The following is a 13,036-nucleotide window of genomic DNA, read 5'->3' as shown; positions in this document are numbered from 1 at the left end:
CTGGGCTGAGGGAAACCCTAAGGGATCCACAGATCTGAAATTCTTGGATCTTTTTTGAAGGTGAAAGATATGTCCGGGTGGCTGGTCACCGACTTGGTCAGTTCCAACCAGATCCGGTCCCAGCAGGATGCGCTGGGTGGACGTCACCAGATCAGCATCAACAACTCGGCGGTGGAGCAAAGGCTGACCTCCCAGTACTACTGGGCGGCCCCGGAAGCCTACTTGGGAAACAAGGTATTTGCGGTGATGGTGTCTGGGGCAGGGATCTCGAGCACATTCGCGAAGAACTTTGGTTGGCCTTTCACACAGTCTCATTGTTCTCTCGGGCATTTGGCAGAATATCACATAGTGTTTTCTCCCATCTGACTCCCACCGTCTTTTTATCCCTGCTTGACTTGACTACATCATTAAAATACGAACTTGTGTCCTTCCTGGCACCATGGTAAGCCCCGGGTAGGTAGGGGAAGCCTGTCCCCTTCTCCCATACAGACTTTCTGCCTTGCTCTGGGTTCCTGGGTCACCAGGCCTTTGTGAAGGTCCCTTGCATCCCTGTTCTGTGGAGTCAGCCGTGTACCAGTTTTGTGCTCAGTCCTGTCTGCTTCTTTGCAACCCCATGGATTGTAGCCTGCTAGGCTCCTCTGTCCATGGGGTTTCCCAGGCAAGAATACCAGAGTGGGTTGCCATTTCCTTCTCCAGAGGATCTTCCCGACCTGCGTCGGGATTGAACCTGTGTCTCCTGCATCTCCTGCTTTGGCAAGCAGGTTCTTTAGTACTGGGCCATCTGGGAAGCCCATACCTGTCTCACCGGGTATATAGAACACTCCTAGAAAGGGTGTGCAGGGGACCCCCTGCTTCTTTCTCATGATTGTTGCTCACGTGAAGTTCATGTTTAAGAACAGATAGGATCCTTTCCATTGTAAGAAAATGCTCAAAGGGGATTCTGCAAAGTGGGAAGTTGGTTGATATGATTTAGCTTCTCCCTTCTGTGACATGGTCCCGTCCCTCCTCACCAATCATGCACCTTCTCCAGATTCTGATCTGAAAATATATTCAGTGGAATATTCCTCAATGGCTCTGGCTCCCTGCTTGCCTTAGCCTCGCCTTTGGTTTAAGTCGTGGTGTAGGTCTTATACCATAGTCCGTTTCTAGTTAATCTGATGGTTACATTTTAAATTTTATAGCTGTTTTGTGTATAATTGGTGCTTTTTTTTTTTTAATGATTGCTTTTCCGCACTAAATTACAACCTTAGAAGTCACTTTCTGTTTAGAATGAGGTCTTATCATCAAAATTCAGTAGTTTGTGTGTCTGGGGATCACCTCTCCAATTTTTTAGTGGTGCAGAAACTGGCTTCTGAACATTGTGTTGTTGTACCATACCTGGCAGAAAAAAAACAGTCTCTCTTTTACATTAAAGGATACGGGGTCAGGGAGAGAACCTTTAGTCCTTCCTTTGGCTGATCACGCATGTGTCTGTCACCCTCCCACAAGCACAGTGATGAGACCCAATGTTGAGACTACAGTCGGGGCAAACTCGCCACCTGCTGCAGTTCTTCCGTGAAATGAAGGTCTCTTGTTGGACTAGCAGAAGTTCATAGTAATTTACCTCGTTAGCTCTAAGGAGGAGTGCATTTTCTGTGCATTTAAACAATACCCTGCATTTGGTGATGTCAGTTAAGCAGAAGATTCGTGTAACAGGCTTCCTGTCCACTGCCTTAAATGTGAAGTCCTTCCGCGCTGGGGCCTCGGGGACGCCTTGCAGCCCAGCAGTTTCCAGATGAGTCCTAGCTACCATGTCCTCTGACTGCGGGCTATGCTCCTTCCTCTCGGGGCTCACTGTCCCTTCATGGTTCCAGCTGACGGCCTTTGGTGGATTCCTGAAGTACACAGTGTCCTACGAGGTCCCAGTGGAAGCGGTGGATGGTGACCCCCTGTCTCATGCCGACGTCATCATTAAGGTAACTGCTTTCTTGTCACTATGCTAGAGCCGAGGGCTTTGTGGGGGTCAGTTTCATGACTAAAAGTGTCTTAAGAGCGGGGTGCGATGTAGCGAGGAGCTCAGAGCCAGGAGGGCTTTCAGCAGTGGTCTGCCTCTCAGGGCCCCTGAGACTAGAATTTCCAGAACTGCCCGGAGGCGGCACTGTAGCTCTTCCCTTTATCCTGTAGAGGAGTTGTCTATTCACACTCGAAAGGGAGAAGGTTTTCCTCCACGTGGGGACTTCCTGATCGGCCTTGGAGCCCCTCTGCCCCTCCGGTCGTGTCCTCCCCGCTGAGTGACCAGAGTCTGGCTGGTCACAGAGTCTGGCTGTGTGGGGACAGGAGATGTGTCGTTGTTTTAATCTCACCTCTGTCCCCTCCATCCCTGTCCTCACTCCCATCACAAAAAGAAACATAACTAATGAGAACCTACTGCACAGCACAGGGAATTCTCAGTCCTCTGTGGTGACCTGAAGGAAATCCAAAAAAAGAGGGGATGTGTGTATACATATAGCTGACTCACTTTGCTGTGCAGCAGAAACTAACACAACATTGTAAAGCAACTATGTGCTTAGTTGTTCAGTTTTGTCCAATTCTTTGGGATCCCATGGACTGTAGCCCACCAGGCCCCTCTGTCCATAGGGATTCCCCAGGCAAGAAGATTGGAGCGGGTTGCCATGCCCTCCTCCAGGGGGTCTTCCCAACCCAGGGATCAAACCCTGGTCTCCTGCATTGCGGGTAGATTCTTTACCATCTGAGTCACCGTGGGGTTTCCTAAAAGAAATGCTAATGGTCATGTCGGTCCTTGAAATTCATTTTACAAGAATTAAATTTTCTAATTAAAATAGGTATTCTCCTAATTGTTATTTGACAGACTAGGTTAACAAACACTCCATATAAACAAAACCTAAGGTTGTGAAAAAATGAAATATGAACATTACCCTTGGGGGCACACACATAGGTCAGAAAACACATGATGATAAATGGGCTCCTACGTGATTACTTTTATGACTTTTAAGAAGTGAGCATGACAATGAAATCTTTATTTTCAGTTAGAGGAAGTCAGGTGCACAGTTTTAGCTCGTGACATAAAGTGAAGCAGGAGACAAATCTACATCCATCAGATACAACTGATGGACTGACTTTTAAAATCCAGGCTATTGAAAGCTTGCAACATACCAGATATTGGTGTGTATTCTCTAGTGACAGAATGCCAGCAAAGGCTGAGAATGAATAGAACTTGTGGGTTTTTAATAGGTATTTTCTTACTTTGCTAGTAATCAGGAGGTTTATTACATGTTTGTGTCCAGAAATGAGTTAAGATACTATATTCCAATAAAAATTGGAACAAAACCAAACAAAAAACTCAGCAAGGCCTTGACCTTTGCTATACCCCTGAAACACTGTAAATCAACCGTGCTTCAATTTTAAAAAAGATGAGGGGTATCAGATTGGTTGCTTTAAGGAAAGCTGGGTCTAGTGCTTGCCTTTGTTTCTTTTCTGAGATTAGCAGAGGCACAGTCTTTAGACTTATTATCCAAATTCCTCTGGGAGGAACACGGTGAAATATCTCTGATCCTTCTGGACCAAGCGCGACATGGATATCATTACACGTTTGGCCAAGACATGAAAAGCCAGGTGGCTGAATACAATATTTGCTTTTCGTGTTTCATCATGAAAATGAATCATGAATGTATTTCCTCCTTGTTTTAAAAATGTTAGGGAAACGGAATCACTTTAAGCACCCAGGCTGAGGGCCTGCTGTTGCAGCCGTACGAAGAGTACTTGAACGTGGTTAGACTGCTGCCAGAGAACTTCCGAGATTTCAAGAGCAAGAGGGAGATAGATCGCGACCAGCTGATGACCGTCCTCGCCAATGTGACCCATCTCTTGATCAGAGCCAACTACAACTCTGCTAGGACAGCTCTTTACAGGTGTGTACTGGAAAAGGGGGAAAATTTACAGTGGTCTTGCCTTTTGTATAGTTTATGAATTGTCGATTTTTTGCATTATGCATTTTAAGTTGAATACACTTGATTATTTTAAGGACACAGCTAATGGAGCTGTCTGTCTTGAAATTATTTTTTGTCACTATAAGTTTATCAAAAGTGTAAGAAGAGTTGTCCATGACCGATGTATCTAGTAGGAAATAGACTTGGTGTCAGGATCAGAAACTTTCAGGGTGGTTTTCTGAGAAATGAGGGGACAGTTGCAAGCAATGTTGCACCTAGTTTTCACCCTCTTGATGTTAATGGTCTTAGATTTTCACAGCTTATGAGTTTAGCATTAGTCGTTTTGTTACTTCAAGAAGGTCTGTTTCTGGCAACGCCAGTCAGAGCGTGCACAAAGAATACGGCTAAAGCAAAGCAGAGGGCACACCCAGTGAGTCTGTCTGCACTAGAGAGAGTTCGGCCACCTGGGCTTGTTCTTCTGAAGTTCGTTCTTCGGAAAGGGCCCCACGGAGCCTTGCCTCAGCTGTGTTGGGCAGTAGCTCATCTTTTTCCAAATTTCAAAGGCATTTCCAGGGACTAATGACAGCTCCCAGAAAATGTTCTGTTGTGAAAATCTCTCGTTACTTACAACACACTCACCTTTTTAATTAAAAAAAAATCATTTTGTTTGAATTAAACCCTTTTTAGGAATTCGTCTTCTTTGAGGTTCTAGATGCTGCGTGCAAGTGTGTTAAGTTGTGTAACGGGCCCCATCTGTTTGTCTGTTGCTAGGTTGGATTCTGTCTCTCTGGACGTGGCCAGCCCTAACGTCATAGACCTGTCCCTGGCCACGCAGGTGGAGCACTGCGAGTGTCCTCAGGGCTATGCGGGCATCTCCTGCGAGGTAACGCTCCTCCTCCTTCCTGTCTGCTTCCTTTGCTCCTTCCTATGGGGGAAAAATGCGTTGAAGGTGATGTCACGATGTATGTTTGAATTTTAATTTTGGAAACCCAGTGTTTCTACGTTTCAGACTTTTGAGGGATCTTGGAATATAGGAAGCACATTGCTTAAAGAAATCTAGGGACTTTCTTGGCTGTCCACTGGTTAAGACTTTGTCTATCAACGCAGCAGGTGCAGGTTTGATCCCTGGTCAGGGAGCTAAGATTCTGTGTGCTTCACAGCCAAAAAAAAAAACAAAAAACCCCAAACAGAAGCAATATTGTAACAAATTCAATAAAGACTTTAAAAATGGCCCACATCAAAAAATCTTTAAAAAAATAAATCTGATTTCTTTGAAGCCTCTGGGAATACCCTCAGTAGGTGTCACTGTCTGGCTTAGTCATTAGGAAAGTTGCAGCACCCAAGCCATATTTTGCATCATTCCAATCCCAAAGAAAGGCAATGCCAAAGAATGCTCAAACTACCGCACAATTGCACTCATCTCACATGCTAGCAAAGTAATGCTCAAAATTCTCCAAGCCAGGCTTCAGCAATACGTGAACCGTGAACTTCCTGATGTTCAAGCTGGTTTTAGAAAAGGCAGAGGAACCAGAGATCAAATTGCCAACATCCACTGGATCATGGAAAAAGAAAGAGAGTTCCAGAAAAACATCTATTTCTGTTTTATTGACTATGCCAAAGCCTTTGACTGTGTGGATCACAATAAACTGTGGAAAATTCTGAGAGAGATGGGAATACTAGACCATCTGACCTGCCTCTTGAGAAATCTGAATGCAGGTCAGGAAGCAACAGTTAGAACTGGACATGGAACAACAGACTGGTTCCAAATAGGAAAAGGAGTACATCAAGGCTGTGTATTGTCACCCTGCTTTTTTAACTTATATGCAGAGTACATCATGAGAAATGCTGTGCTGGAAGAAGCACAAGCTGGAATCAAGATTTTCTGGAGAAATATCAATCACCTCAGATATGCAGATGATACCACTCTTATGGCAGAAAGTGAAGAGGAACTAAAAACCCTCTTGATGAAAGTGAAAGAGGAGAGTGAAAAAGTTGGCTTAAAGTTCAACGTTCAGAAAATGAAGATCATGGCATCTGGGCCCATCACCTCATGGGAAATAGATGGGGAAACAGTGGAAACAGTGTCAGACTTTATTTTTGGGGGCTCCAAAATCACTGCAGGTGGTGATTGCAGCCATGAAATGAAAAGACGCTTACTCCTTGGAAGAAAAGTTATGAGCAACCTAGATAGCATATTCAAAAGCAGAGACATTACTTTGCCGACTAAGGTCTGTCTAGTCAAGGCTATGGTTTTTCCACCTCATGCGAAGAGTTGACTCATTGGAAAAGACTCTGATGCTGGGAGGGATTGGGGGCAGGAGAAGAAGGGGACGACCGAGGATGAGATGGCTGGATGGCATCACTGACTCTATGGACATGAGTCTGAGTGAACTCCGGGAGTTGGTGATGGACAGGGAGGCCTGGCGTGCTGCGATTCATGGGGTCGCAAAGAGTTGGACACGACTGAGCAACTGAACTGAACTGAACTGAAGGAGGATTGAGCTTCGATCATATTTGAACATTTACCAGTTACCAACACTTGACCTGGAAAGCTTTAGCCAAGCCAGCCCTGTGTGGAGACCGTTGATGGCCCCCGGCTGTGTTACTTATGTGGGCTCTGCATCACATAGTCAGTGTATGAAAATACTCTTTCCTTCATTGCTAAAAGTAATCTGTTGGTTAAAAATGTTGAAGTATGTTTTGAATTATTTGGACATCCATATTGATAATAGCTCTCTCTTACCGAGAACTTCGTATGTATCTGGCACTGTTCTCAGCCTTTTCCACATATTACCCCATTTAATCCTTACAACAGTCCTGTCAGGTAGGCCCTTCATATACTTTCTGTTCCACAGATGAGGAAACAGAGACACAGAGAGGTTAAGTAACTTGACCAAGGTCACACAGCCAGCAAGCGGTCATCTTAGGATTTGAACTTCACCCCTGGCTACTGCCATGAGGTCCTCTCACGTGTCCATGACTAACTGTAATTGTGAACATTTGTCATTGGCTGTGATTTCTTGGCTTGCACTTTTAAAAAGTGAGACCGTTCAACTTATAATCTGTTTTTACCTTTACTAACTTTGTAGTTAATAAGGTTGGCCTGAAGCCTCCTGGTGCAGATACTTAATTAAATATTTTTATCTCTATTTAAAATATTTAGAAAAGTATTTTTGGTATGGGGTGGGGACCAAAGAGCTTTTTTTTTTTTTACATGTCATTTATTTTTGGGACCAACAAGAATTCATAGGTCCAATCCCTGTGGGTCTTGTGCTTAATGGAAAAATGACCCTCAGACCACCTCGTAGTACGTGGATGTGGGCTTGGGGAGCCGCAGGTAGTGCAGAGATAAGCGTGGAAGCCGGAGCCTTGCCAGCTAGTCTGGAAAGGGGAGTTACTGCTGGAGGGCAAGTGGGCGGGGCTTTGGAGGGCACGTGCTGGTGTGGGTGTGGCTTTGGAGCAAAACTGTGAGTGTGTGTGGGATGATGCTCAGGCAGGAACAGGAAGCTCAAGTCTTCTTTGTCAGGGTTTGTGTCAAGCAGAACTCATTCTGTAATCCAGCTCTTGCTCAGAAGCTGACTTAAACAATCAGGCAGCTGTTCACTGAGAATGGAATTTGGGGAGCCCTGTAGCTGCCACACAGACCCCCAGGTGGCTGCCTGCTCAATGCCCATCTGTAGAGAAGCCTGCTGTCCCCAGGGGAGCATGGCTGTGGGAGGTGATAGGGCATATTCCCAAGATCAGTGTGAATGAAGGCATCATACATTATCACTATAATGAAATGCTCTCTAAGGATCCTTAGAACAATAGAAAACAAACCCACACCCCCTCGTGCCATGGCCCCAAGGGAGTGTGCCAGCCTCAAATTAATCATTCCCCAGTCTGCACTCTGGATGCGTTTCTTGTCTGCTGTCGCCCTGGGCGGCCCATGGACAGGGGTCTTGCAGGTGTGCACACCTGGCGTTGAATCATTGTATGAGTGCCGAGGACCAGCGCTAATGCTTCATGTTTCAGATTGCATGTCTGTCAAATAGAGAGTCAGTTTCTCAGGGTCACCAGGACGATGACATGAAGTACAGTGTCTAGGGGACTCCTTGTCCCTGAACCTCCAAGTTGTCAGACCAGGAGGAGGACCGAGGGAAGCTCACCTGTAACACTTGTTTTATTAAACTGATGTTATTTGACACAGATGTGCATTTAACACTATGATGGCAACATTTCATAAATTTTAACCAAAAGAAAAAATAGTAGAGGGAAAAATATCCTCTCCATTGAAATACTGGTTAAATGACTATTACATGATTTCTAAGAATGTTGCAGTGGAAAACTCCTATGATGTACACTGGCTTATTGAATAGCTGTTAAGTTGTTGTGTGCATGTTTCTGCCTTTAAAACATATAAGGAACTGGATTATGGTGGTAGTTGCACCACTCAGTAAATTTACTGAAAGAAACAAATCATTGAATCGTATGCATCATATGGGTGCATTTTATGGCATGTTTGGGCAAAAAAATAAGTTTTCTGTTCATGGAGGACTGAATGGCTTTTGTTTCTAACATATTTGGAAAACGATGGTTTGCCTTTTGCATAAAAAGTTACCTTCACCTGCCTGGTCACCTGTCCTTCTTTTGCAGTCCTGTCTTCCTGGCTATTACCGCGTGGACGGAATACTTTTCGGAGGAATCTGTCAGCCCTGTGAATGCCACGGCCATGCGGCCGAGTGTGATGTTCATGGTGTTTGCTTTGTGAGTCTGAGGCCTCATGTGCCCCTCCCCGACCCCGAAGCCCCGGCTCTACTCAGAAGTGATTTTTTGAAAAATGCTTCCTCCACAGGGAACATCCCTGCCTTTGTGAACCCCAAAGGAAATCTGGAGGTTTAAGTTCAAGACATAGACTATCTCCTGCTTTTTATTTCTTTTTTTTTTTTTTTGAAGAAAAGTTGCTTTGGTAATAATAGAAAAGGGAGGTATCATTTCACTGCAGGTTTTTTCTTAAGACAATAAGTAATGATTTACTTTACAAGACTAAAAAGCAGCATAAAGGTAGAAAATGTCCACTGATTAAGCAAAAAAGAACAGATCTTTTAAATGCAAATGCTAGTAGATTTTAACATTATATTACATAGTATATCATAAGAGGAATAATAAGATATCGGATAATCTCACTCATTTCTGCAATATATAATGCTTCATCATTGTTAGCAGATGAACTCTGCAAACAAGTCCCTCTTTCATGTAGTAGAAGTTGAAACAGGGCTTAACAAATGTGTGGTTAATCTTGAGAATGAACTTTGGGGCAGATACAGGGCAAGACTTGTTTTTTAACTTCAATCAGGAATTCTTTTAGGCTCTTGTGCCTGGGAGCCAGGCCACACTCCTGGGCTTTAATGGATTCACCTCTCAGAGACAGAATGAATGTGTATGGTAATCAGCCAAACCCTATTCACCGGCACAGCACAGAGGGTGGTTCATGCTTTTTCCCTAAGAGATTGATTGAGTAGCAGGGCAGGGAAAATTTAATGATCGGACCCATGGGGAAGACCTCGGCGTGGTGCCGCCCATTGCTTATGCTCTCTGGAGCCTCTTTTTTCTGTTTCTCTGGAAGGACAGCTTTCATTTAGCTCTTTGTCCATGTCTTTGTTCTCTGTAAGTGAAGTGTCTGTAGGGTGGCGTGGAAGGATGGCTTGTACGCAGACTCAGTCTTTCCGCGATAAGTTCCTCAAGCTCAGCTTCCCATTGCTTGATGCGGTTCTTGTTCCTTTAAAAGCTCTCTCTCTCTTCCTTTCGGGTTTGGAGGCCTCTGCCCACACTTGGGTCCGGGGGAGGGGGGGTCCACATTCTGCACCCTCTGCCATCCAGGATCCGAGAGCAGCTCTTTGATCCACTTTGTTACTGCAGAGGAGACGAAATATAGTGGTTGGAAGTGAAAGGTCTCTTGCTTCCTGTTTTTACAAATTAAAAGGTTTTATCAGCCAGTCTGGAAACAGGCAGCCACTCCTCATATAGGAGTGTTTGGTGACTTGTTTTAGTGTTTTGCCTTTTTTTTCTGCTTGGACTGCAAGTTGTTTGTGGGTAACTCTGGGGCTCGCTCAGCGGGCCAGAGCCAAGCCTCTTCACACGTGTGTCCTAGGCCTGCCAGCACAACACCGCTGGGGACCACTGCGAGCGCTGTCTGCCCGGCTTCTATGGGCTGCCTTCCCGAGGAACCCCTGGGGACTGCCAGCCCTGTGCTTGCCCGCTCTCCACGGCCTCCAACAAGTAAGCCTGGCCCCTCCACCAGCCAGTCCTGCCCCAAGGGGCCAGGGTCCCCATCCAGACCCGCACTGATGTCTTCAGAGCAAGACCTGTGTGCAATGAGAGTGTGAATTTGCCCCCTGGTAATTAATTGGGACTCAAGATGGAGGAAAAAACTCTGTCTTTTAAGAAAAGCTTGACGTATTGAAGTATATAAGGCAAGTTGTGTGGTGGCAAGGACATTTTGCCTGCCCTTTTTCCTCTTGGTCTAATGTTGATCATCACTTCCTTCAGTGTTGTGTGCCTACCAGTGGGCTAGGAAGTAGAGGGGGACATGGATATGAATAAAACTTGTTCCTGGGCTTCAGGAGTATTTGAGCTAATGACCAAAATATGTAAATATGAGGCTCATTGGGAATGAACTGAATTCATTAAGTTGATTCAACAAATCTGTATTGAGTGCCTGGTATGTGCTGGGTATCATGGTAGGTGTCCTGAGCATCAGAGTGTTCAGCCGTGGCTGCCGGTGCCATGGCATCCACTGTGTGATCATGAGGACAGGGGAAGTATGTCTGCTCTGCAGGGGGCATCTACCAGGGGTGATGCCCTGAGGAACCTCTCAATCTGAGACTTGAAGGAGGAGAGGAAATTGGAAGTGAACTTGCTCTTGGCCAGTGTGGGCAGCTCTGAGGCAGGCAGCCAGCCCCAGGGACTGGAGGAGAGGAACTTGGCTTGAGCATCAGAGCCGGCCTCCTGGAGGAGACCGCTGAGGAGGGCATTGAGGGTGAGCCGGTGAGCCCAGACAGAGTGGGGAGAAACGCAGCCCAGGCGAAGGGACAAACAGGGAGTGTCTAGTGCCCACTGGGTGGGCTGTGTGACTGGGAGCCTTTGTTTCTGGGCTAAGGAGTGAGGATCCAGTGAAGGTGTATAAGGATAGGAGGGGTGGAAGCCAAGCATTTCAGTATTTAGGAGTTCTGCACCATCCACTGGAGAAGTGCATTCATCTCTGCTGTTTTGTCAGTTTCAGCCCCACCTGCCACCTGGATGATGGGGACGAAGTGGTGTGTGACCAGTGTGCCCCAGGATACACGGGGGATTGGTGCGAGAGGTACTCCTTCACTCAGCCGGTTTCCAAAAATGTTTACAATGTGTTTGTTTTTAAACGTGTAGTTACGTGTGGCTTTAGAGTTTTTGATATGTAATTATTATTTTATAGACTCAGAGAGAGAAGCCAGTCAATCAATTAAAAAATTAATGTTGAAAGTCCATGGGAATACTTTGATCTCTCTGAGCTAACCTGAGTTCTCATCAGTAGCAGTGGGAAACAGCCAGGAGTTCATACGTCTGTTCACACATTTGAATGTCCTTTTACTCTGGATAATTCCACAAGTGACAGCTAGTTTGATCTAAGTGTCTCCTGGCGCCTGGAGGCCAGGGGCTGTCTTTCCCGTGTGAGTCTTGGTGCCAAGTCTGGCTGGTCTCCATGGGAGGTGGCCTTCCTGAATGGTGGGATGTGGGTTGAGTTGCCCGGGCCCAGAGCCTGTCCCAGGAGATTGTTGGCTTATTTGGACGCACTCCCCATGTTTCACAATGAGTGATGGGGTCTGTGAATGCCTGTGAATGCATTCCTCTCCCAGTAAATCTTAGGTGAAGAGTCAGTCTGATTGATTAATCACTCAGAGAGTCCCTGGATGGTGGGGTACAGTCTATAGTAATTGCATTTGTGCGCATCTCTCTCTCCATCTTTTATACAGATGTGCAGACGGTTACTATGGAAACCCAACAGTGCCTGGAGACTCCTGCGTCCCATGTAACTGCAGTGGAAACGTCGACCTCTTGCAGCCTGGAAGCTGTGATTCCGTCACTGGAGAATGCCTGCGATGCCTTGGGAACACTGACGGCCCTCACTGTGAGAGGTGTGCTGACGGTTTCTATGGGGACGCGGTGACGGCGAAGAACTGCCGTGGTGAGTGTGTGGGCTGTTGCAGTTGGGTCCACAGCTTACCACCTTTTGGAGACGCCACTCATCTTGTGCTCAGTTGCTAAATCATTTTGGACTCTTTTTTGACCCCATGGACTGTAGCCCACCCGGCTCCTCTGTCCATGGAATTTCTCAGGCAAGAATACTGGAGTGGGTTGCCAGTTCCTCCTTCAGGGAATCTTCTTGACCCAGGGATTGAACTTGAGTCTCCTGCATTGGCAAGTGGATTCTCTACCCCTGAGCCACTGGGGAAACTCCTCCATCCATCTACCTACCATCAAACAGTGCTTGGCCCAGGAGGTCACTTGACCCCATCTCCACTGGGTTAGCTCGCTTAGTTACTCCAAACGGAGGTCAAGTGACCTAGAAAACACACAGCCTCCCATTTCAGGAAGAAGTGGTACTCCACAGAGTGCTGGCACTGCTCCCAGGGACTGAGGAGGTGAAGGAAGCGTGTCCTGTTAGGTAGATGCTAAGGGCTTCTTGAGGCAGATGGGATTTCAACATGTGAAATAGGAAATGGGGAGACCCTAGCCCCACATCTCAGTGGTCTTTGCCTGAACTGCTGACTCCATGTTGCTCTGCAGGGCTCAGCTCAGACCCTTGAAATGACAGACCATGCAGAATCATTTACTGAGAAAAGCAAATTTCAAATTCCCAGGATAACAAACATATAGCCTTAAGGCTGATACAGCTCTCAGTTTTATTTTTTGCATGGTTCTTAAAAAAAGAATGAAAGAGTAAAAACTGCAGTGATACGTTGTTTTGATGCACGTGTGCTAAGTTGCTTCAGTCGTGTCTGACTCTGTGTGACCTGTAGACTGTAGCCCTCCAGGCTCCGTCTGTCCATGGGATTCTCCAGGCAAGAATACTGGAGTGGGTTGCCATGCCCTCC

The 13,036-nt window shown here is 46.2% G+C and overlaps 1 protein-coding gene across 1 annotated transcript in view; it reads left to right on the top strand.

Annotated features, from left to right (window-relative positions):
* LAMA1 (laminin subunit alpha 1) overlaps positions 1 to 13,036 on the top strand; it is a 124,644-nt gene that overhangs the window by 54,607 nt on the left and 57,001 nt on the right. The window contains exons 12-19 of the mRNA XM_068993660.1: positions 61 to 234; positions 1,854 to 1,955; positions 3,697 to 3,908; positions 4,698 to 4,809; positions 8,562 to 8,672; positions 10,057 to 10,184; positions 11,182 to 11,268; positions 11,915 to 12,126. Of these exons, the coding sequence (XP_068849761.1) occupies positions 61 to 234; positions 1,854 to 1,955; positions 3,697 to 3,908; positions 4,698 to 4,809; positions 8,562 to 8,672; positions 10,057 to 10,184; positions 11,182 to 11,268; positions 11,915 to 12,126 (1,138 nt within the window). The remainder of the gene's footprint in view (positions 1 to 60; positions 235 to 1,853; positions 1,956 to 3,696; positions 3,909 to 4,697; positions 4,810 to 8,561; positions 8,673 to 10,056; positions 10,185 to 11,181; positions 11,269 to 11,914; positions 12,127 to 13,036) is intronic.

Source organism: Capricornis sumatraensis, chromosome 21 (assembly GCF_032405125.1).
Source record: "Capricornis sumatraensis isolate serow.1 chromosome 21, serow.2, whole genome shotgun sequence".
NCBI classification, from domain to species: domain Eukaryota; kingdom Metazoa; phylum Chordata; class Mammalia; order Artiodactyla; family Bovidae; genus Capricornis; species Capricornis sumatraensis.
The sequence above is the reverse complement of the archived record's forward strand: the minus strand, read 5'-3'. Positions and strand labels throughout refer to the sequence as shown.